The sequence below is a fragment of the Anopheles arabiensis genome, chromosome 2, assembly GCF_016920715.1.
Source record: "Anopheles arabiensis isolate DONGOLA chromosome 2, AaraD3, whole genome shotgun sequence".
Taxonomy (NCBI): Eukaryota; Metazoa; Arthropoda; class Insecta; order Diptera; family Culicidae; genus Anopheles; species Anopheles arabiensis.
In genome coordinates, this window is record NC_053517.1 from 74,235,298 (window position 1) to 74,260,363 (window position 25,066).

Sequence of the window (25,066 nt, forward strand, 5' to 3'; positions counted from 1 at the left end):
TGTTTCGAATACAAATTTAAGTAAAAATGTGATTTACGTTGCAAAAAATGCGTAATAAACTATATTCGTGTTTGATACTAGCTTTTCACACGTACCGGGCTCGTGTAGTGTACCGCACTGTCAAGTTTTCTGTAAGAAAAGGAACGTTACGGTACGCTAGTCCCCTGGCACAAGGACCTGTAAGCGGCCCGCAGAACAGACATTTCAACATGGAAATGAAATTTTAAGACTGACTAACAACATAATCAAAAGCCGCAAAAGGATAAACAAAACGATAAAAACATTTAAACACACTATCATTGACTGTTTGATTACACTGATTGTCCAAAATTCAATATTTCTTATAATATTTTTCTAATTAGATTAAATACAAACAAATACAGCCAGGGAAACACATATAAAAGTGGCACATGAAGTATAAAACGTTTTATATACTGTGTGACACACGAGTGGGACACTCATGATTACCGTTGGTTTCCAGATTTGAAACTCTACCTAAAATGTGCACAATAAAACGCAATCCTAAAAATGACCAATGCAATCATGCAAATGCATTTATCTTCATTAGAGCAGCACGTAAAAAAGTGATATTAACAAACGGTCTATCGTCACTAATTTGATGCAATTTATGTCCGACGTTGTACCTTCCATATATTCTGGTAATCAAGTGGCTGCAGTATGCATATTCTTCCGTCTTTTCAAATACATCTGGCGTTCCACAAGGATGTGTCTTGAGTTCTCTTTTGATTCATTTATTTATTAGTCACATTGATAAAATTCTCCCTTCGCGTGGGACTATTTTACCCATCATGACTATTTTGCGAAGGGGAAAAAGCAAACTAATGAAAGCGTTCCTTGTCCCGCACGTCGAAGAGATAGGCGGAAACTATCAAAGAGGATTCCGAAACGGAAAATCAACCACTGAACCACTGAATACAGACACAATACATATCATCTCTTCATTGACTTCAAAGCCGCATATGACAGCACAGCCAGGGTAAAACTGTATGACGCTATGAACTCTTTTGGAATCCCGGCCAAACTGATAAGGCTAGTTAGAATGACTATGACCAACGTCACATGCCAGGTGAGGGTGGATGGAAAACTCTCAGGACCTTTTGCTACCACCAAGGGTCTGCGCCAGGGGGACAGGCTTGCCTGTCTCCTATTCAACTTGGCGCTAGCAAGGGCCAACATCGACTCGAGGGTGGAGACTACGGGAACCATCTTCTATAAGTCAACCCTGATCCTGGCATACGCTGATGATATAGACATCATTGGTCTACGGCTCTCCTATGTAGCAGAAGCCTACCAAGGGATCGAGCAAGCGGCAGAGAACCTCGGATTGCAGATAAACGAGGCAAAGACCAAACTGATGGTGGCAACATCAGCGGCTCAACCAATAAATAATTCAAACCTACGTAGTCGTGACGTAGAGATAGGTGAACTTGAACTCCCAGCCATCCCAGATATCACCTATCTGGGGTCAGAGGTCAGAAACGACAGTAGCATGATAGCTGCGTTGCGCGCAAGGATGCTGGCTGCCAACCGGTCATTCTACAGCCTAAAAAATCAGTTCACCTCAAAGAACCTGTCGCGATGGACGAAGCTGGGACTATATAGTACTTATACAGTACCGGTACTCACATACGCCTCTGAGACATGGACACTGGTCAAATCTGACGAAACCCTCTTAGCCGCCATTGATGCCATCTCATTCTCCCGAGGGACCCGACCTCCTACACTCACACATCACACAAAGACCCTTGCCTGTTGTCGGTGAGTGGTTTAATGTGTTAGGCAGGTTGGGCCATAACAGAAAGGACAATGGAGGATCCGCTCTAATGACGAGCTATACGAGATGTACGGCGACCTCACTGTCGCACAGCGTATAAAGCTCGCCAGGCTACGGTGGGCTGGCCATGTTATACGCATGGAAACGGACGACCCAGCCCGTAAAGTCTTTTTAGGCCGTCCACAAGGACAGAGGAGGCGTGGTAGGGCCAAATTGGAGTGGCAAGATGGCGTGGAGGCGTCCATTAAGGCCGGGATAACGGACTGGCAAACGAAGGCGCGAGACCGTGAGCGGTTTCGGACACTCCTGAGGCAGGCCAAGACCGCAAAGCGGTTGTAGCGCCGGACAAGTAAGTAAGTAATGAAAGCGTAAATTTGCTAACTAATGAAGATTCCAACACCAGAATTGAGATATTAATTTGACGGTAAAAGAAAGATTTTTTTTCTTCATTTTGATTGAATTGTCACACAGTCCTAATTATCCTTATTGATGGAAGTTAATAATAAGGTAAAACAAAAAAAAAAAATTAAAAAGACGTAGTTCCTTGTTCAAAATTAAAATATGATCACGCAAATTAAAAAAAAAACGAATAAATTCTCACTTACAATCGTTCATTGCAGGACGTTGCGGACGATCTACAATCAGTTCATTTTTTAGAATAGTAGTTCGAATTGTCAGAAAATTACTTCCCCACGCTGTACATACGGTCATCGTGCAAGCGTCATTGCAAATTGCTTCCCAAACTTTATTAACAAGGCCACATTTGCTCCGTTAGGTTGTTGTCTACCGCTGACCGTTGACTTAAAGCATGTGATATCGATTGATAGTACGTAACGCAGCATGTTTTGGTTGTTGACTTGCTTGTTTTTGTTTTTATTTGCCTGCAATTGTTTAACCCAACACTGTATTAGGGAACTGTGAAAGCTGAATAAATGAAGCTCGTTTAGGCATTGTTTCGTAATCATTTTATCAATATGGGTAGTCTGATGAAAGGGAAGGGAGGAATGGGGACGTTGCTTGGGAGAGCATTTTGGCCAGAAACTATGAACTCACAAAATAAGTCGACCGCAAACCCCTACCACCCGCATGATGAACCGGTACACCGGTCCAACGGGTATGGTTTTACCGACATCTAACTGACTACAAGGGGTTGCGCTAATATCTCGTACCACATCCCCGTGTTGGGCGTGAAATGTTCCCATTTTCCCCGATCAAAACCAAAGAAAGCAAACGAAACGCCCACGAATAATTCATTTACACTTTCGTTCACCAAAATTGATAGAAGAAAAAATAATAATAAAACAGATACTTTAATATGATTAAAAACATCAACATTCATCGCCTCCGTATGTACAATTCATGTGTGAGTGCTGTGAGTGAGTGTGTTTTGCCATCGCGTTTTCACTCACAACACTTTGCACTTTGTTCCAAAATGGTCGTGAACAGCAAGTAGCAACTCAACTGCCTTTCATTCACGAACGCTTCACGATCGTTTGCTTAGTGTTTAGAGCCATTTTCCTTTTTATTGGTATTTGTAAATGTAACGGATACACACGAATAGCTGCAGCGTGTCAGTTGTCCCTTTCACATATCACAAGCACAAAACACGGGAGCCTTTCCTTATGCCCCTTTTCTCAACCCATGGCTTAACCATGGCCCGGTCTAAACTGTTTTATAAATAAACCCTTTTCTGAATGCATTAAGAAACATTTAAATAAAAACATAGTGACTCAAACAGAAAATCAAACCTATCGGTGAAACATCAATACAGAAATACATCAGCATCACACGCATGCGCGAGAGGAGCTTGCGCTTCTCGTCGTTCTCGGTTTCTGAGCCGCTGATGTGCAGAAGTGTCTGCCAATTTTATAGCAATGATTCGTTCGGTTTCGCTGGATCGGTTTGCCGCCTCCGCAGCGTTGTTTGGTCCGCATCGACATTGGCGATCGCTTCGGTCACCCCTCGTCTACTACTGCTACTGTTGCTGCTGGAATCTTGACTACTGTCAGCTGGTGGTTGACTAGCGGCTTCGCTGGTCGTCGCCCGTTCCATGATGGTAACGACTGGCACTTCAATGGCAGTCCCGGGAGTTACGTCCAACGGATGCTGCTGTTGCTGCTGCTGCTTCTTGATCATGCGATGAGCATCGCTGGCGTCCTGCGCCAGTGACATGCTGTCGATCGGGGTCTTTTGCTGTCGATCGTCGATCGAAGCGGTTCGGTAAGACGCCGACACGTCCGGGCTGAAGCTGCCCCCAACAATGGACGAACCATCCCGCTGACTGTGGGACTGTGATTCCGTCGGCTGTTGGTGTTGTTGCTGCTGCTGCTGCTGTTGCTGTTGCTGCTGCTGCTGATGCTGGTGCTGCTGCTGCTGGGTGGTAAGTACCGCCTCGGGGAAAATGAAATTGTTTTCCTCATAGTTGCGCTGATAGTTACTGCGCCGATCGATGGGCGGCTCCCGGTCTCGGTCCGTACCGTCATCATTCAACGGAACGTCCTGCAGCGTGGGGTTGCGATTGTGCCCCAGCCCGACGGCCGCCCGTACGATTCGATGCGGCCCGAACATGTTGTTATTGTTGTTGTACAGATTAACGGCGGCGTTTCCTCCCAGCATCGCCATGCCCACGTTCAGGTTCGAGCGCAGATACTGGATCGAGTTGCGGGCAATGTCGCGCAGCGACGCATTCAGCCCATTAATGTGGTTCACGTTCAACGTGTGCAGGCTGTAGCGGGGCAAGCGGTTCAGGATGTCGCCGATGTTGTTGTTGTTATCGTTCTGACCTCTCCATAAGCGGAGCAAGTTTGTCCACTGGACGTTGTAGTTTTGGGCAACGGCTGCCGCCAATCCCTGGGGACGCTGGGCCGGGCGGCGATTAGGCCCTTGCTGCTGCTGTTGCTGCTGGCCCGTGTTTGCACGTGGAGCACGCTGCTGTTGGAAAGCGCCCTGCTGTGCTTGGGCCTGATCGTTACGCGATTGAATGAGGATCTGCTGCAGCTGCGCCTGCTGTATGATGACAGGGAGTTCATAATGATGGAAGAAGTAAATCATTGAATGCTGAAAGGAAAGGAAAATTCAAATATTTAGATTAACCAACGCATATTGCAAATAGTTTGGCACAAATGGTTCGTTTGGAACGAATGAATCATAGAATATAAAAAATCATAGGATGAAAAATAAATAATATATGTAAAGCTGTCAAACAAGCTATCAAGCCGAAATCCATAACGTGTAACACAGAACGATACCACTTTTTCAAAGAACTGCGGTCCCCTATATCACACACACACACACACACACACACACACACACACACACACACACACACACACACACACACACACACACACACACACACACACACACACACACACACACACACACACACACACACACACACACACACACACACACACACACACACACACACACACACACACACACACACACACACACACACACACACACACACACACACACACACACACACACACACACACACACACACACACACACACACACACACACACACACACACACACACACACACACACACACACACACACACACACACACACACACCAAAAACAACGCTCGAAAGAATGCCTTAGAAAGAATGAGGCAACTTCGTACATAATTTAAACATTTACAGTAATTCAGAAGAAAAAATGTTTTGCAAACGTTAAGCAACGCCACATAGCCTGAATATTATTATTAGGTTAATGATAGGAGAAGGTAGGTAAAAACGTTAAGGAAAATGTTAAAAATGTAGGGATACATAAATGTCACGACCATGAAAATGTGCATATATTATCTCACACTCATTCTTTTTCAGAAAATGTGTTGAATTTTAAAGTTTCTATCGATTATTATGTTTATTTTTCATGAAATAAAAACTTTTTGGGCAGATTTGAAATGTTCGGGTAAGACCTGATATGCGAAAGATGGACACCGTGAAGCGTAAGATGAACAGCTGTAAAAAACGTTAGAAATTGAAGAGGATTATAATATTTTAACATATCCCATTGACTTTTACGTCACGAATACGTACATAAACCAATTCTAGGCCAATTGCAACGACCATTCATTCAGCCGTGAATTTAAGAATTGTAAGCTCCGCTTCTAATATATCGTAGAATGTAGAATCCAAAACATTATTTAAATATCGCGCACTAACAGCTCCAGCTTACAGAGCAACTATCTCAAACCTCCCTTTAGAAAATTACTCCGCAGAAAGTCCACTACTCCAGCAGTTTTTAGTTACAGCCATTTTATCCACCATGTAAAAAATCTACTTTTCGATATTTTAAATCCCATAGAATCTCTCATCTATTCCTGAATGTTGTCGTATCAATGCCTCTTCTTTTTATTGCATAAAAAGTGTAAATCGTGACAAGATATTGAATTTCGTAAAGTGCATCATCAGCGTCGAGGGAGTAATAGCATAACGAATGGCTGCTATTTTGGCTGGTGTGCCGTTTCTCGCATATTTCCATGCTTTCTCTAGTTGCTGCTTGGTTCATACTACTACCTACTTGGAATACCCTTATTTAAGGTATTTCATGAAATATATTCACCACCAATTGATAAAAGAAGTAAAATAAAACAATAAATTCGGTGTTCATCTTTCCCTACGACAGAGTGTTCGTCTTTTCCGCTTTGGTGTCAGGATGTTTAAAACACCAGAAAACAAGATTTTGTGTTGCTTTAACTATCGTTCTTTCGCCAGTTTTTTGCTTAATAATTACGATAACTCATTCATGTCATAAAACTTCCAAAAATGTAAACAATAAAAGTTGTAGACCTTAAGATCCGCTGTAGTTATTTTAGATCCACAAGGGTGCAGACGATTAAAAATTGTTTTTTTTTTTCGTGATTTTAACCAATTTTGCATATATAATGCCGAAAATATTCTCAAATGTGTTGTTTTACTTTAAGTTTGGATGTTGCATTGTTGATTTTTTTCTAAAATTTCCTTTTTTATGCATATATGAGAAGTGTCCATCTTACCCGCAGTGTCCGTCTTTATCTACCTTTCCCTACTGTTAATGAATTGTTAAGTAATGAATTAGATGCATCTTCTATATTAGGAAAGCTCAACATGTATGCACCTGCTAAAAAACTTCGATCGCGTAATTTACACAACACCGTACCTAGACGCTCACTTTATTTAACTAACAATCCTTTATTATCAAAGGCAAGACAATTTAACGACTGGATTCATCATTTTGATTTTAATCTCTCGATTGATTCGTATAAGTCGAGCCTTCTATTACTATTCAATTTCGGTGATAATATAATGCATTTAATATCATCGTAATGGATTATTGTGCAAATTCAGCCCAAACGAGAAAGCACAATCCTGAAGAGCAGACGGATATTGCTCTTTCAAAAAATTGTGAAGAAATTGAAAAAAATAAAATTTCTAAATGAAACTATTCCTTCAAGCAAATTTATAGTACATAGAACTAGCATTACTATATTTTGTATTTTCTATCCTATCAGCTTAATATAATTCATACTTATGCTGTAAATATGCCTTTTGTCACTAGCTATGATTTTTTTTTTATTATTTATTGTTATTCTTATTAGTATCATTATTATGACTTGGTATTCTTGTAAACTCTAAACACCAATAACTCTCGAGAGGCATTGAAAAAAATAACACAACAACAAATCTCGACTAGAGAAATAAACTAGAAAATAGAATTTTAAAATCTTGTTCAACAACTTTGTTTTTTGCAGTGCTCAAACTGACAAATATTGTCTGTAGTAATTTACCATCATTTACCCTGTTGATTTCAATTACCGATGAAAAGTATCTTTACGATGAAGTGGGAAGCAAAAACAAGGCATAACTATTATCTCTTCCCATTTCTTTCCGCATTTCTTCCTTCCCAATCGGTCAATTATGCGAACAATATTTAATCCGCTCTAACGCAGTTAGCTTATTAGCACTAGCAGCCAGGACAACAGCAGCACCAAGCATGCAACCTGCGTTGTGATGTATTGTTTTATAATTGGATCCGTACTCATCCATAATGTATAAATAGCATTAGCGGCCAGCAGCACAGCTAAGTCCGACCCGACGATGCAACGCCACTCCCTGTACGTTTTTTCTCCTTTTTTTCATTTTGTGCTGACAAACAACAACAAAAAATGCATTCCAAGCGGGTGGCACCTTCGTGTGGTTCCCGCGGGCTGAAAGGGGAATTACCTGATCTTTAAGCAACCGTCGCGCGATCGAAACTTTGTACACGAAGCAAACACTCTCGGGACGGCACTCTTGAGGAGGTTTTAATGTGAAGCACAAAAGCAAGCAAAAAACAAACAATCGAAGGATACTCCCCTCACACTCCACTTCCCCACCGTTTTCCGGCTGGGCCAAAAGGTGGATCGAAATTGTGCCCCAGCCTGGCGGACAACGGGATGAAGCACGAAACACTTCTGGGAGTGTTGCTACCTATCGACGAGCGAAACTTCAACTTTTATTATTCGTTTACTGTATGATTAATGATGGAACTTTCCCCATTCTTTTCAATCCATTGCTTTCCTTTCCTCATTACCGAACCAGCGTGTCACACACACACACCTTCGTTTTACCACCACCAAGCCCGAGGATCCGTTTATTGCTGCTGGGTGTAAAAATGAACTTCAGGTTCATATCTCCGTGCTCACCGAGCGACTTGCTGTGCGTTTCTCTTCCACTTTTCATCCGCACTGAAAGCAGGAAGTGGAAGTTTGCGGCAGTGCGTGCCATTGTATCGTGGTACCACTTCCAATCATTCCCCCGTTCCCTCCCTATCTCCTTTACCGAGCTCGCCATTATTAGCTCGGTTCCGTAAGCAAAGTTTTTCCCGAAGAGCACGTCATGCAACATATCCCACACCTTAGAGCGGCGTATTTCGGGAGCCAAAAAGGTTGAACAATTAATTGGATTGAAGAAATAAATTCTAGTTGAAAATTTGCGACACTTTACGGCATAAGTCGGTATCGATTTTGACGGTGCTAAATACTTTGTTTTCAGTTTTACTACATACAGTTCAGAAAATGCCAATACAATATTACTTCACGTAGATTTTCGATAAAGTGTAAAGTGAGCTTTAATTATATTTTTACATTCAGGAAAGAATTGATTCAAAATATAAAGAAAAACAACCAGTTATTGAATAAGAAAGCTTTATTGGCAACAAAAGTAAACTTGCACCAGCTGCATGAGTACAATGGGGAAAGTCAAGACTTCCCACTCTAAATATTTAATCGTAGCATTGGACAACCGTACGAATAGGGAGAATTATGTAGGACGTAACATTAATTAGGAAAACCTTCCCACTTTGGTCTTCGATTGAATTGCTGTCAAAGCGGAACGTATTCATCGCGCATCGTCCGTTTAAGTGAATGTGTGACTGTGTTGCAGCCCCGAAAACTTTCACTAATTGGTAATGAAGTGTGCGACTGAACGGTCCAGTAGTTACCGCTAAACTAACTAGTAGTAACTTTGAAGATCGTTTAGCGGTCAGTTACGTTCAAAGGATAAGTTTTTCTTCTTTCCATACGGGAACATTAATAATGGATTAATCAATGTTAAAGACAACGCCTCAGTACGAGTGGCTGTATAAAAATAATACAACACCACAGGCAGGCATATAACGTTCGAGACTATTAATGCACACAAACTGCCACTTTTATGGAGCTTAGTATAAACAAATGTAAAGCGTCAGCTTTGAACAATCATCGAGTAATACAAGTATATTCTTATTTCCTTATTTGACTACACGTGGTTCAAACGTTTCAGTAAAATGTAGATAATGTACATATTTGACAAACCAATCGGCTTCTAGACCGAACTGTATAAGGAAGCAATGTTATCTAACAGTTTCACAACCGCCCGTGTATTAAAACTGGTAACAGCTGTGTTCGACATTGTTTTTCGTCGATTTGCAATCGTTCAGATGGTTCTAAATTGCTGCTTTTGTTGAAAAATTGCACGTGCTCGGAGGTACCAATCTCGTCAGAAAATTTTACCCAGAATTACAGACGAATGATTGTCTGTCACTGGTGATGACAATTTCTACCGTTCCATATGCTACAACCCCTCTGGGGATAGTGGCTTGCACGTGTTATAATAATAATTTTCACGTGAATTATTTTGCCACATTATTTTGCCTGATTTGTTTGTTGATCAGGGCTACGTTTGCAACATTTTAGCGGCACGATGAGTCTGAAAGTATCAGAAAAAGCTTTCGGTTTTTTGTTGGCTTTACACATTTCGATACTAAATTGTCACTATTTTCAGACGCATATTTGACACGGTAATTATTTTCAATCGAAATCATTACAAGTGTATTATTAACTATAATTTACTTTTCTAAAAAAGTGAACAAAGAGTATGGGAGTGGGATGTGGTGGTGTACTGATGTGATACACATTATCGGCGTGTTTTGGAAAACTATTTCTGGGAGTTTTTTTTATAAAGAAAAACTATAAATTGCAGAAAATCTCAAAGTCTAGAAGAAGTTTGTGATGCGGCCTGGCTAAATTCAAATTGTGGAGTCTTATGTTTAACAAATTTCTGAGGTAAATAAATAAATCAACAACAACCACTTATCATCTACTATTACTTGGAGGAATCTTCGCTAAGCTTGCTGTAAGATATAGAATAATTAGGCAAAATCGCCGTAATTGTTTCCAAACATATTATAATTGCTCGACGCCTCAAGAATGCATCCGTGTCATTAGGAAACGGAAATTATCAGACTGTTACTCAGGTACAGAAAACAGAAACGATGGCAAAACATAAATGTGATTGCACTTTCTGTCCCATTTGACTTGGACAGCTTGATCCGTACGTTTAAAACTATTTATAGGCAGAAACGAAATTTAACATGTTATTAACATAAATAGATAGATAGAAAATAGAACAGCATAAAACATGGTCTCAATAGCCAACCGAACGAACTGATCTGAATAGTAAATTTGTGACAATGTCAATCCAGATTTTGCCATATACCAAGGATATAATTAATTTCAATTTGGAGTACTCCAATGTAACAGAAATCTTGCAAAGATCAAGAATAAAAGCAAGGACCAGTGCTGCAACAACCAAACAAAGATTTACGTTATCGTCACATATTGCGATTTTAAATTGATGGCGTCTTGTATTGTGTTACATCGATGCTACAACATTAATAAGTAAGTAAGTCAGCCGTTGATTCAATATACAGAATTATAGCTTACCTGAATGAACAGCCAAGAAGTAAGCAACGCCAGGCTGCTGTATTGTCCATTGAACCGATAGTGATACGCGTAGAAAGAGAAGTGATACAAATAGAAGAATCTGAAAAAAAAACATGATTATCAATTGTTAGTCGCATATCAATTGATTGATTAATTAATTAATTAATGAAATTTTACATAATACATCGCCTACCACAACTATATAGACAATCGTTTTTCGCGATTTACGGAAAATCCGTAGGAGATAGATAAAAACAGTGAATGTATGAGTTATGCAGGATACTATTTCATATCTTCATATATTTTTAAGGCGGTCTAAGAGAACATCGATGATGCAATGGGAGGAAAAAAATATCAGGTTAGGATTAAATTTCTTAACTTTAACAAACCTTAACAGTAGCAAACATTTCAATTCTGATAAAAAATCGTTGTTGAGATTTTTGTGTCGCTTTTGTTTGATCGAATCAGTTTTGAGCCGTTAAGCACTAAATTGATAACGTTCTCAAGGGCATTTTTTAAATATAAAAAAAAACTCTCCAAACATTTTGATTTGTATTTTCAAAACAATCATAAGGGTAAATGTATCAATAGTGGTGCAATTTGTAGGGATACAGATGTGCTGTAATAGATTGTAAGTGTCAGGAAGGTAAATTTATGAATATTTGAATATGTACATAAAAATTGGAATATATTTTATATTTGCAATCAAAACCATTTCTAGCGTCAAACATAACAAATAAACGAAAAACTACGTATTTTTGTGACTGCTTTGTTGTACCTATAATGGTGGTATGATTCCTATAGTCGTCGTATAGTGTTGCTATATTGGTGGTAAACTGATTTTTACTGATTTTATGATGAAAACCACTAGAGGAATATGCCTGTTTTGTATACCTATAATGGCAAAATGGTAAATAACACTTAAAAATACGAAAATTCATAAACGTTATATTAAAGAAAAATATGTTATGAGGTCATTTACAGCGTTAACAAAAATGTGATTTTCGTAACGAAATCCGAAAGATTTTGGAAAAATATTGACACATTTCACAAAATAATGGATTTTTCTGTCACTATGTAACAGAATGGCTTAATTTTACTTTGACCACTTTTACTTGTGACCCTTCATAAAGACCAGAGAACATTTCACACTAACATAAATAAATTAATTAAATTATCGTATGGAGGGTATTATAGTGCAATACCACCACTATTGGTACTACCACCACTATATATACGTTTACCCTACATACGAAGTATTTTTTGAAAACTTTTGATATTTAAAAAAAAACATATAGAAAATCCAAAATTGTTTACATTTCGTTCGCTACAGTACATAGCGCCATCTGTCAAATCCAAGTCAAACGAAACGTAAACAATCAATTTTGGAGTGCATTTGCAAACGCTATTTACTCAGTGAATAAAACAAGTTATGGCGCAAACGATCCATCATTTTTAAGCTTAAGTCTTCTTCTTTCCGTTTTTGTGCACCGAATGTGTCAAAATGTGTAAAATAATGTAGAAAACATAGGAAAACCTGGACCTCGATAGGGCTGTCAAAATTAAACTTGGGCGGGATAATATTAACATTGGACCAGTCCAAGTACGCACTAGGAGTCAAAGTCAATTTCGTGCTCGACAAAATATGCAGCTTACATTTCAAAATGACTTGTAAAATCCTGTAAGAGCAATCCTACACTTAACATTCATTAATGGCTATCTATCAAATCAAGGCATCATCAACTAAGAGATGGCGTAAAGATGATTAAAAAGAGCTAATAGTGGATTTATAAAAGAGAAAATGGAACGATTAAAATCGAAGTACATATATGGTAAGTTCAAAACATCGAGACATTGACAACAAAGGTTCTTTAGAGATATACTATTGCGTCCTAAAGTCAATACTCAAGATTTCATGATGTTTTAGTGTCCTAGTTGGTATATTGATGTTAAGTATGGCCATCAGAATTGGGGATTCAATTTGAGTGTCATAGTGTTTTTGCCACAAATACACATCGAGCAAACCTGCGTTGATATTTTAATGACAAAATTCCTAACATTGTGTAATCGGAGTATCAGAAGTAAGGGAGTAAATTTTCCTTTGATTGACTTAAACTTATTGATCCATATAGTGAACTAGGGAACCATAATCAAGTACAGACCGGACAAACGATAAGCAGAGGGACTTGAGATTAACTATTGTTATATCAAACACAATTCGTATATCATGCTTGAAGAATACATTCATTTTCGAAACCTTAAACATACATATTTCGATCAGTTTGGCATATTGAAAGAGCGTCATATATTCTACCTCACGTACACTTACATCAAACCGTGGTGCCAACGAAGTGAGTGCTAATCGTTTCTTGACAGATTCATCCTTTATCGATAGGCGTATTATTGCAAATTCCGTTGCAATGTTATAAAAAATGTAGAAACTATAGTCAAATCCCATCATCATAGGGTTTTTACTCGACCAGCGTGTGCGGGTTGAGCAAATTGACAAGGAAAAGTACGATTGACGGGTTCCGGTTTCTTGCGGCATTTCTGCAACCTTCAATCCTTTCTCATAATCCTTTCTTTCAGCGAATTCAGAGATCATCTCAACCCTGCCGGTGATATCATCACGACCAGCTGCACTGCCCAATGTGAAGCTTCGTCCTGTACTCGGTGTTTCATCTATGGTAACCTTTCCAATTCTCCGAACATTTGGGGCCGAATGAGAGAAAAAGCATGAGAGTGAGAGCGGCCGAAACAGCGAACGCAAAACAACCCAAAGTCGGTCGACAAAACGCGGATAAGTGGTCATAATTTTATGAAGAGGGTTAATCGAAGGAACATCATCTTCATCTGCCCACGGCACTCATCCCAGCGGCACGAAACGGCAGTGGCTGTGGTCGGAGGAGGGCGAGCGTTTATATTTAGGTCAAAAATTTATTCAATTTCATCCCTGCTAGCTATCCACGCCCTAACAACGCCCTCACCAGTTGCCAGGGCTAAAGTTGACAAAAATGTGAGTCGCCTTCCGTCCCTACACGGGCTGATCTTTATCAATAAGTAAACCAATCCAGCCCCAGTCCACAGCGGGACGATTGAGCTGTCCAAGGCGGCGTCGTTGTCTTTTGACCTGTCAGCCACCAACACCGGACGTGCTGAAGGAAGCAAAGGGTTGATGGGCTTGATGTTGGGCAAGCAAAAATACAGCCTACGAGATGATGGGCGCAAAAAAACACACACAAAATCTACGCAAACGGAGGCGTAGGGCCAGTTGGGGTGAACAGTGATGAAAATATGTTTTTGGAAGGATTTTTCGAAACCCTACAGAATGTCGGCAACAGGCCGTCACAAACGGATCGTCCTTTTTCTGATAGTGTTATATTATGGTATATTCGCAGTTAATGTCATACCTTTTTTCATCTTCTAATGTACAAACCGAGATGGGAGGCATATCGCACCAAACGAGAAACCAAGCAGTATGAAACGTCTTTAAATATTTCATTTTCTTCAAAAGGCATAATATACAGAGTGTTGGTGATGGCTAAAAAAAGGCTGATTTTGTTTTTAGTGCTCCAACGCTAATATTTTACGGAATATGAGAATAATATAATGACAGACCTATCCAGTAGCAAAACCTCCAAACCCCATAAAATGACCATTGCATATATGTAAACATAACGAAATGGACAAAAAAATACGTTTCCAAACAACGACTACCCTCCTTCCAGGTGTGTGAAGAAAAAGAATGAAAATTTAACAAGTTAGGTCGAACGTTTTGGTACGTTTTGAAACCATGCTCAAGAGCAATACTGCACGGCAGCACTACGCCACGATGCATTGCCTAATGTAAAGCTCTAAGGGATAAGCAGATACAAGTCGCCTTTGGCCGTCATTGCATTGCAATGCAGCATCAGCATTAGAACGGACTGGAGCACAGCACAGTTTTCATGCAGATTTGCCCGAGTCCCTTCGCTATTACGCCACCAGACGGCATAAGTAAAAGCAGCCCATAAAATGTACCCACTGCCTCCTTTGCTGTAACGGTTGGGGGAACGCCAAGCGAGAAAAGCAACCAAATCCTAGATCGAAACTTAGAATCCCCCGATGTGGATGAAAGGCGCTGAAAAGTTCTAGTTGCACGTTCGTGCGGCTAGCAAAGCGTTGCAGAAGGAGACCTGTTGCTTCTTTTATCCGGCAAGGGTTTAACAACTTGTGCCTTCCTTCCTTTCTCCAGTGGAAAGGCTGTTCTCGGCACGCGCCAAACCCCGCCTAGAAAACCTCACACTGACAGAGAGAATCACTGGATGCGATTTTCATCGGATTATGCAGTGCTGAAAATCTGAAATCTCCTTCGGAATACTTAATCATACGAGCTTTTCCGCTTCCGTTGCTGGACGCTGGAGGGCTATGCTATGGGCGATTTTGACGGAGCATAACGAAACAGCTGCTACAAGGATGCAGAGCTAGGAAAGATACAGTTTTGAAAGGCTACCACGTGACTGCCAGTCGCATTTCCACTCGATCGATCCACGTGATCGGGAGCTGGCCGGTTACGCTTTCAAGCTTCCCGACTATTCGGAGCCATCTCGCAACAGTACGTCAATGCGTCGGAGATGCTGCAGCAGATTCCCTCGTGGGGTGAATGATAATTGACACTAATTCGGTAGTTCGGTCAGTGAGAAGGTTAATTGCATAGTGTGTCCTCAAAGCCAACACTACCAGGTTGGGGGTTTTACTGTGCTCCCTGGCTACATTTCAGCAGAAACTAGCTTATATTAACACGGATTTGATGGGCCCTTTAGAATCGCTTTATAGATGGTAAGGGCTTAGCTAGATCATAACATATAAAAGGTATGTGTTACAAGGAGACCAGAAACATGTATAATCCTTCCTAGGTATTTGGGAATAAATTGCCATTTCAGTCTGGAAATTAATACTTTTTCAAAGCTGTGCTCCAAACTAGTGTCATGGACAGCATTTGCGTGGCACCGCTCGGTAGCGAGAAATTGTAGCCATACATATTGCTCCAATTAATCGCTGATATTAATAGTAAATATTCATTCATCGGGCAGGTAAATGAATCTGAAACCGTACGGCTGTAAATGTGAAATCAAAATATCCTTCGGCAAACAATGTTACGCTTGTTCATTTGAGCTGAAATTGAATCAACCGAATTCGTATTGGCGAAATATTCACACACATACATTCGCTCGTTTAGGCCGAACCAACGCAGCTCAAAACCCATGCATGGAAATATGTCGAAATTAAATATTTCGTTTTGCATGATGGTTTTTTTTAAGGATTCTTCCTGGCATAGCGCGTATGCATAACATTCACTGCACCTCTCACGCGGGCGCAAATTCACGATCATTTTTATTCGGCGTGACCCATTTCCTACGCATTCATAGAATACATGGCTCCAGCAGCAACACGGCACAGCGAACCCTTACATTTGATATAGAGAGAAGGCGAGAGCAAAATTAACAAGAAAAAATGAAAAACATAGTATAATTGAGTTCGCACCCGGATCGCAACAATAAAAATATAACCATAAATGGCAATTCTTTTATCGTCTCGTGCCATACGCTACTACGGCCGGAAATATATTCATAACGCAAATGAAGCTAGATAAATGCCAGTAAATTATAAAATACCGTTTTGGTGCCGGCAATGATCAACCGTGTGGCCATGGAAAACCCTCTCGAAAGGTGGGTGGTTAAATATTGACTTGGACATAAAAGTGTTGTGTTCTCGAGAAGAACATAAAGAGTAAAGTTCGTGGGATAACGTTAACCTGAATTTGCATTCATAGTAACTGTTTGTTTAGGAACCGTTTGGATGTTGTCTTTGTTTTTTGTAGTTGCATCAAGTAATTGATGTATGCCGATTTTTATTGTTCATAATATGTATCAATTTTGTAACAAGAAGTGATGCTTAAAATCTTTTTAATACAAATCGCTGTGTGAACTTTCTATTGATCAAATACTTAATTAATACAGAAGAGTATAACAATTGCAGAATCAAAATATAGTTCATTTCGTGATGGTTACAATTTTACTTTCCAAAAGTGACCCACTTGGTGTCTCCAATACACAGGTAATCTGAAAAATGGATCTAGCTTGTTGCGTTATGTAGTTCCTTTATTCCCTATAACGTTTTATTAAATATTTGTATTTAAAGCTTATGTTTAGCCTCGTTGGAACAAATATTTATCGGTTGGTAGTATACGTAAGTATTGCAAATCATAATTTTAATTAAGTTGTAGATCCACTCCGAAGCCTCGGACTAACTGAATCGAAAATAGAATCAATAAGCGTGGTGTCGTTTTGAAAACAGCTGATGCACTTGTTCTATCAAATGCTACGCTTGCGTTAAACGTTGCTACACTTGCAAAATTAAGTAAAAACACTCTGTAAGAGTAGAATATTTTATTTATAATGAAACTGTACAACATAAAAATATTTGAAAATATATGAAAATAGTCATATGGAAAGAAGTGGATCTTTTCACATCTGTACCGTTCACCCTTAGAAAGGACGGACTACCCAGATGCAAAGTAAAACTGGAACTCGTAAGCCAACACAAAACAGTTTCAGGGTTCTAATACCAAGAAGGAAGGATGAGAGAGTCTACTATTTCTTTAATGGTAAAATTATCAACTACAGCTCAGATTTATTTTTAATCTCTAGAGCTGCATACTGCTATTATTATGATCAAAGTTGTAGGTAGCCATGCCGCCTTTTACAGGCTTTCTATATCCATTAAGTGTCAGACTAGTGGAGGACGATTAATATGGGAATCGATCATGTTCGTCGTTTTAGGAGCAGGCATGTATATCAAATTAATTGCATAGATTGGGCTAAAAAGGGCTTTAAATGCATTGATTCCGAAAATAACATTTTCAACAACAACACACAGGTTTATTATGAAACAATCTTAATTGTTGTTTTACGAAGGACATATGCACACCCTTGTGCATATGCGAAGAATATATTTTTCAAAACAAAATAAAAACGACATCGTCTCTTTGTGTACAGAAGTACACACAATATCAATTTTCAGTATTGTCGGTTATGTAAGTTAAATGTCCCGAAACGTGACGATATCCAGAGCCTTGCCTGTATCTGCGAAAATAATGCTTGCGGGTATAGTGCACTATAAGTGGAAGTTGTAGTCTCGCTAAAACCAATTAATATGAATGTAATCTCTTAATCCAATCATCACATACAGTCAGCAGCACGTATCATGCACTTCCTTTATCGATGTACACCAATCGTTGGATTGCGGCCAGGACGTGGTCAAAAGGTAGCATTATATACTGACGAACAGATGACGAAGAGGTGAATGACAATACTGCATGTGTTCACTTGCATTCTAGCCGTTGGATTACAATCATGAGCCGTGATGTAATGTACCGTCCCTCCCACAGCAGCGACGATAACAACGACAATGCTACAAATTCATTAAGGCATGTATGTATTGAGAGAAGCGCACCTTGAAATTACTGACAAGCACGAAGACCCAGCAGCTCGACTTATCTCTGTACTGAACCTAACCGGAGACATAAAAGTCCACATTTCCAGACATCTCGAAAGGAACTACATCTCCATTGTCCAAAAACGCGGGGTTTGTGGTAAGCGTCCATACATGTGGTAAACGTTTGACGCGTGACGGTCGAACTCATTTGCCATTTCAACCGCACTAAATTATAATCCAAATAGAAACAGATCTCGTCCTCGATGCTTTTTCTCCTCCGCATCGCAGGCCGGGTAGCATCAAGTAGACCGGGTGCTGATGCTAGCAATCCGTACGGCCCTTTTCATTCAGGACGTAGGGAGAGCATGGATTCCAAACGGCAAAAGGGAGAGGAAGATGGAAACACCAATCCTTAGTACTGCAAAATCCATATCCAATACTCCGAGTTCGACACGGACGAGAACAGGTTGTGAAATGTGCCACAATGATTCGAACAATTGAACTTACATACATGCTCGCTGCTGCTGCTGCTGCTAGCCCACAGTAAGGGACTCTTAATTTTCTATTTTAATTTAATTTCTGAACATCGAGCAGTACGTTGGGCAGTAGTATTGGCAGACTGCTGGTATGCCTGCACGAACCAACCATACACAGGACTGGTCTGCACTGCTCAAATTCCGTTCGGGGCCTGCAGCCTTTATGGTGGTGCCGGGTTGGTACTGTTTGCTCTGAAATGAGGTCGTAATCCGGTGCTGCAGTCAGCCCACAACTAGTGACAGTAGTAGAGCGTACCGCAAAGTTCCACCCACAATAGCACGTTCAACACTGCGACTACACGCGTCACGCAAGTGACTCCGCTGGAGCAATTTCCTTCCCCGATTTGCCCGTGGGACGACGGAAGTTAAAAAAGCACACTCGCTTTCCCAACCAATCGCAGCCACTGTTGTTTTGCCGTCTGGTGACCGGAGGGCTTTTCTCTAGTGCCGAACAACATCGTTTATTTCCGCATTATCAACCGTTTCAATAGGTGCCGTGTGCCGCCGTTCCAGTACAGGCCAATGGTACTGCCTTGCAGCGAAAGGTACGGAGGTGTGCCAAACTACCGACCCACCGCAATTAAGAACACTGGAACCTGGCGGAAAGTCTGCTGTTCACCGTGGAACCAGCACAATCGATATAGATTGCATATTATTTACCTTCGTTTTATCGCAGGCACATTTAAATTTTAATTGAATTGTACGTCGTAGTTAATTCTTATAGTACGGCACTTTTTTACTTGCTGCATTTTTTGCACCCTCTTGTTATTCTTGCACGCTGAGGTATGGCGTACAGGGTGAGTATGGTACACGGCACCATCTTTGAACAAGCCCGGTAGAAAAACAACAGACACAATAAATTAAACCCGTGCGCGAGCGGCACACATTGTCCAAATATTGAAACAATGGCTGATGCCGGACGAGCCATTACGGTGCCTTTTTCCTCTAATGGTAGAAGTATGTTAATGCCGTAAGTTTCCACCCAGCTTGAAGCGAAACGGTGCACGGTGTAACATTAAGCGAAGCGGTCTCCCCATCAACGCCGATGGTCGACATAAGCGGCTTTCACGGGATGATGCACGACACACGCACACACACAAACGGTAAAACTAGCAACGTTCCACAGCTCAATAATTATTCGCCATAAATTTATATCTTCATTACACATCTCCGAAGCGAAACCGGCGAGGGAAATGTCGAACCTCGAACGAAGGAGGCATAACATACTATAGCAACCGGAAGAATTTGTGCGTTAATAGACTTCCCGATTTCGTGGCTGAATGTGTATCAACACCTAAACCCTTCGGTATGAATGGGTACGTTTCACCAATCGTCGTTACAGCCGTCCATACGTTTGGCAAGAACTTAAACAATGAAACGTGAATAGTTTGTATTGTTAAATTAACCTTCGCCAATGGACAAACTATGTTCGCTGTTTATGCAAAGAACGATGGTTTCCAAACGTGGTGATAGTTTTGGAAGTAGAACCCAACCCGACCCAAGCCAAAGTGGGAATAAGGATTGACGCACGACGGGTTGGTCCACGCCCAACACTTTGACCGTCTGAGGTGAATTGCTACAATAACTACAAAAATAGTCTCCAGCAGGTTTGTGCAACACAACTGTCCCTAATGGTCGATGGATATCATAAATTCTAGCTCCTTATAGTGCTCTTTCAAATCTACCCGCAGCCCTACCCTTCATCCTAGCTCTGTCGGGTCTTTTGCCGGCGGTTCGCGCTCAGTTTAAATGCAACAGATATGCCACCACCATCACGCTCTGTTTGTTTATGCTTCCCAGCTCAAAAGCGAATGTGAATGTTGCACCAGCGCGTGTGAATGAGCATAGGCAGGGGCGAGGGTTTATTGCACAAAACACCGAAGCGAACTACCGTCGGGAAGTTGAGGTGTATCATTCGACCGAGCGGCAAATTGAACGCAACACAGTGTTCCGGGACACACCTGTAGCAGATGCCGCTCCCGCCGCCGCCACAAACCATTGTGATTGGATAAACATCAGGGATGCGTCTCGCCTCGACCTGCAAGAAAGCTCCATGCATTCTAGCGGCAAACCATTGCTACTTCGTGCGATTAGAACATTGGGCTGTTAGGTATCAAACATATACACGATACGTCCATCAAAGAATCGCCATCAAACGGACACACCCGCCCGGTGTGGTTTGCAATAAATAAATAAAGTTTGCAAACGTCAACTTTAATAACTTAATTGGCTTTTTTATCTTCGTTTAATACTGTAAAAAATTGAAGAAATACACACGCGTTGAAGTCTGATTGATCTTAAATAGGAGTTAAAATAAGTACGCCGTAGTTTCTATAGGGAATATGGCAATTTCTTTTCTCGAAATGTGGTACAAATTATGTTGATCAATAGTTAACACATTTTTATTTAGCATTAACAACACGCTATACGTCCCGAGCCGAGATTCCGAGATTAAGTCTTGTCTCCGAGTGCATCTTCTCATTATTTTCACTAGTATTTTTTGAGAAAATCTTATTTACAATGGCATGGCAATGGTAGCTCCGCTTAGCTATAAAACAAATATTTATTACGCTCCAGATTGATCCCACAGGATGTGTGAACCGTTGAAAGTTGCATGTTTTAGATTTACCAGTTCATCTAATACAAAGAACATCTTTTTTTTTTAAGGCGCTGATCGTATTAAGTATTTAAATACGTGTTAAGTGTTAAACAAATATGCCGATTTCTGTATTGCATTGTACAATTTAAGCAGAACTGTACCTAAAACATTATTCTTTAAAAAATCCCAGTGATTTCACTGGATATTAAACGATAAAAAACAATTACAATTAAATTTCACAAATGTTGAATGTTGTCTACGATAGAGTTTCGATGTTAAAAATTACAAACAAAATATGTTTTACTTTAAATTGCAAAAACACACGAACTTTCGCAAACGCCTAAAATGGTGAGCAAAATGTTCTACGAAGCGTTTAAAAATTCTCCACAATCTCAACCACATATAGCACAAACTTGAGCACCGTACAAGGGAGCAAAAAAAAAAAACCAACCGAGATAGAGTTTAGGCACCAAACTTATCGTAAATTGGTTCGTACTTCCTTACATGCACGGGTGAAAAAGATGCGATCGTCTGTTTGTTTTTCCTGTCCCACCGGTTAAGGGAAATTAAGTGGCTCGTAGTACAGCATGCACGGCAGGTGAAACAAGGCAAGGCGTCTCCAGAGGAATGCTGCCTAATGTGTATGTAGATGCCGTGTATATATATATCTGTGAGTGTGTGTGTGCGTGTGTCAGTGGGCTTTTGAAAAGGGCGGGTAGAGCCTCCTCACTTCCGATCGGAAAAACATTCATCGCTATTATGAGTGAGCATTAGTGAATCATAATTTATTGTAATGCCATTCCGCGCGCGCGCGCTCACGCATTCACACACTCATACACAGCGTACCTTTTTCTGTGAGGAAGGGAAGCGCGAAACGAGAAAGGCACGGAATGGCAAGGCGGGCAAATTTTGCCATGGAAAATGAAGGAATGCCCGCGTTTGGTGATGTTACCATTTCCCCCAAGGAAGGCCACCCACCGTCGGCGTTTCCATCCCTTCCTTCGCTTGTCTCGCGCATTTCGAAAGTATGCCCCTCCATGGTATGCTTGATGGGAACAATTTACAACACGGTAGCAACGAAAAAGGAAAAAAGGCCTCTAACGATGGTGGAAGTGGGTATCTTGGCGCTCTTCTGCTCTACCCACTTCTTGCGCACCGTGCTCTTTACCGCCACCATCTACAAACGCAAAGGGGAACATGGAAAGGCGTTTTGGCGTTTTTACGATTGTTATTTTTATGAGAGCTTCGGCAAATACCGGCCCCTTCGGCGGGGGAACCGACGGCGATGGGCGGCTTTTGTGGTTCGATAGGGATGCCGGGCAGCACCAAGGCCAGGGCCTGGCGTCGTGTTTCGGCGTCCTTTGCATCCCACCACATCCAAGACATCCATCCATCGCCTTACGGTAAGCGAAAACAAAAACATAAGCATTGTAGGTGTGGTAGGCAATAGATAATTTATTATCGTTAAACAAGCAAAAGGGAGCAGGCAGCGCATTCGGAAGCAGGTCGCCGCTGCACGACGACGTAGGCAAAAACAGGCACACTCACATACACACACCTACACCTACATACACACAAATACACACATTGTCTAATAGATTTCCCGAATTAAACTGTTGCAAAATTCGATACCTTGGCCCAGTGCCCCGCACGCTTTCTCGCGCTTTCTGTCTGCCGCTTGAAAAACACACGCACAAAATCCGGCGACGGGGGGAGCGGTGGTTTGTGATGGTGAAGGCGTTACCACTTAAGCGCACAGCAGTTCCGTCCTGTGTTCCCCACATCCGAAGCGTACAGCCGAGTCACCTTTACCCATCAGTTGTTATAGGCGACGATGGCGACGCCTTGGCGCTGGCACATCGAACAGGGAATTAATGGGGATTACCACCGCAGCGGGCAGGGCCTGGAAGCCAGGAGGAATGTGTTTACCAAGGGAGGAGGGGGGGGGGCTGTTGCAAGACAGCAGTCATTAGGCGCGCGCGCACGGGGGGTTTCAGTATTTTGGCAGTGGCACACATAAGCCTGGGGTGGAAAATTGAAACTTTTTCTCGCGACTCCCTTTGCTCCAACGCTCGTCACTTGCTGCTGTTGTTTGTGTGGCCTATGACACCTTAACAAACATATCATGTTCAGTGCCAATCTTTAAAGGTTTTAAAATGTATGGCTGTGATCGAGAAGAGAGGGAGACAAAAAGAACCACACGCACTCAAACACCCTCTCGCACAAAAAAAAAAAAACAAAAATCGTCGTCTTGTAATCAAAAATCGTTCCATTAAGAGTGATTAGCGATTATGGCAACAGCAGTAAACCTTGGAAATGGGTACGAAAAGAAAAAAGAAAATAAACACACACACGCACACATACTGAAAGACTATCGAGTTTCATCAAGCACTACCAAGCTGGGAACAGCAGCACCATTTAGGGACCGGAACAACAAAAAATAACACCACCTAAATGGGTTTTTCGATTGTTTTTCCATGCCATATAATTATGTGCGTCGATAACAACCCGTTTCCCGTCGGCGGTCATTCGGAAAAACAGACCCCGCCTCACCCTTCAACGGCTTCTTCCCTCGGGATGAGAAGGCAACGAAAGCCGCTGGAAGGAAGGAAGATTGGGAAACCAGCTTCTTGAGCAACACCGTGTCGTGAGTTTCGTTTTGCTTGGAGCAAACTTTGGTCGACGCACTTGTCACAAGCATACTTCCTTCCCTTCATCCGAGCACAAACACTTCACTCACTTCGGGTGCGCCGCTGAAGAGTAGAAGCACTGGTCCTCGAACAACAAACACCGAGCCCCGCAAGCCCCGGCTCAGTTTCATTTGATGATCGAATGCTGTTTGTTGTTTTGCTTCGCGATTTGGCAGCTTAAAGAAACAGAGGAAGATTGATTGATCCCATCGAAAAAGGATGATACAGGAGGCGGAGGGGTAAGGGGTTACCAGTTTTCGCAATAATACGAAAATCAGTTTCGTGGTGGAACGCAGCATGGAACGACCGCTCCAGCAGTACACGTCGATTCGAGAGCATTTTTAAAGATGTTTTTATCGGGTTTTAATCAACCGTCATGATTTAATCGTCGACGATTTGGCACTCGTTTGACTATCTTACCGTCGCATTCCAATTTCCAATCAGCCAAGTTCCCTGTCCCATCGTCAGTAAAGTAACCCGACTCAATTCGCAATATTACAACGGAAGAAAGATCGCGATTTCCGTTGCGGATGAATAATTTGAGACAAACACAGTTTGGGGGTTGGATTTTGGTCGTAGCAGTGGAACGCTTTTTACAGCATTTCTCCGTTGGAGGAAATAGGTAAGAGTCCTCAAAACCGTGCCTTCTTCTATGCATTGTCGAAACAAAAAGCAGGAAAGTAACGATTACTTCGGGCTCTTGGTTCGAGGATACAAAATGCGATGACAAATC

At 41.4% G+C, this 25,066-nt stretch overlaps 1 protein-coding gene across 4 annotated transcripts in view; it reads right to left on the reverse strand.

Moving 5' to 3' along the window:
* Positions 1-2,638: 2,638 nt before the first annotated feature.
* The window catches only part of LOC120893495, a 65,178-nt gene continuing 42,750 nt past the window's right edge, over positions 2,639-25,066 (reverse strand). For all 4 annotated transcript variants that reach the window (XM_040295420.1, XM_040295417.1, XM_040295419.1 and 1 more), the window contains exons 10-11: positions 11,033-11,132; positions 2,639-4,852 (exon numbers count right to left, since the gene is read on the reverse strand). In XM_040295420.1, coding sequence (XP_040151354.1) covers positions 3,662-4,852; positions 11,033-11,132 — 1,291 coding nt within the window. In that variant the 3' untranslated portion in view covers positions 2,639-3,661. The remainder of the gene's footprint in view (positions 4,853-11,032; positions 11,133-25,066) is intronic.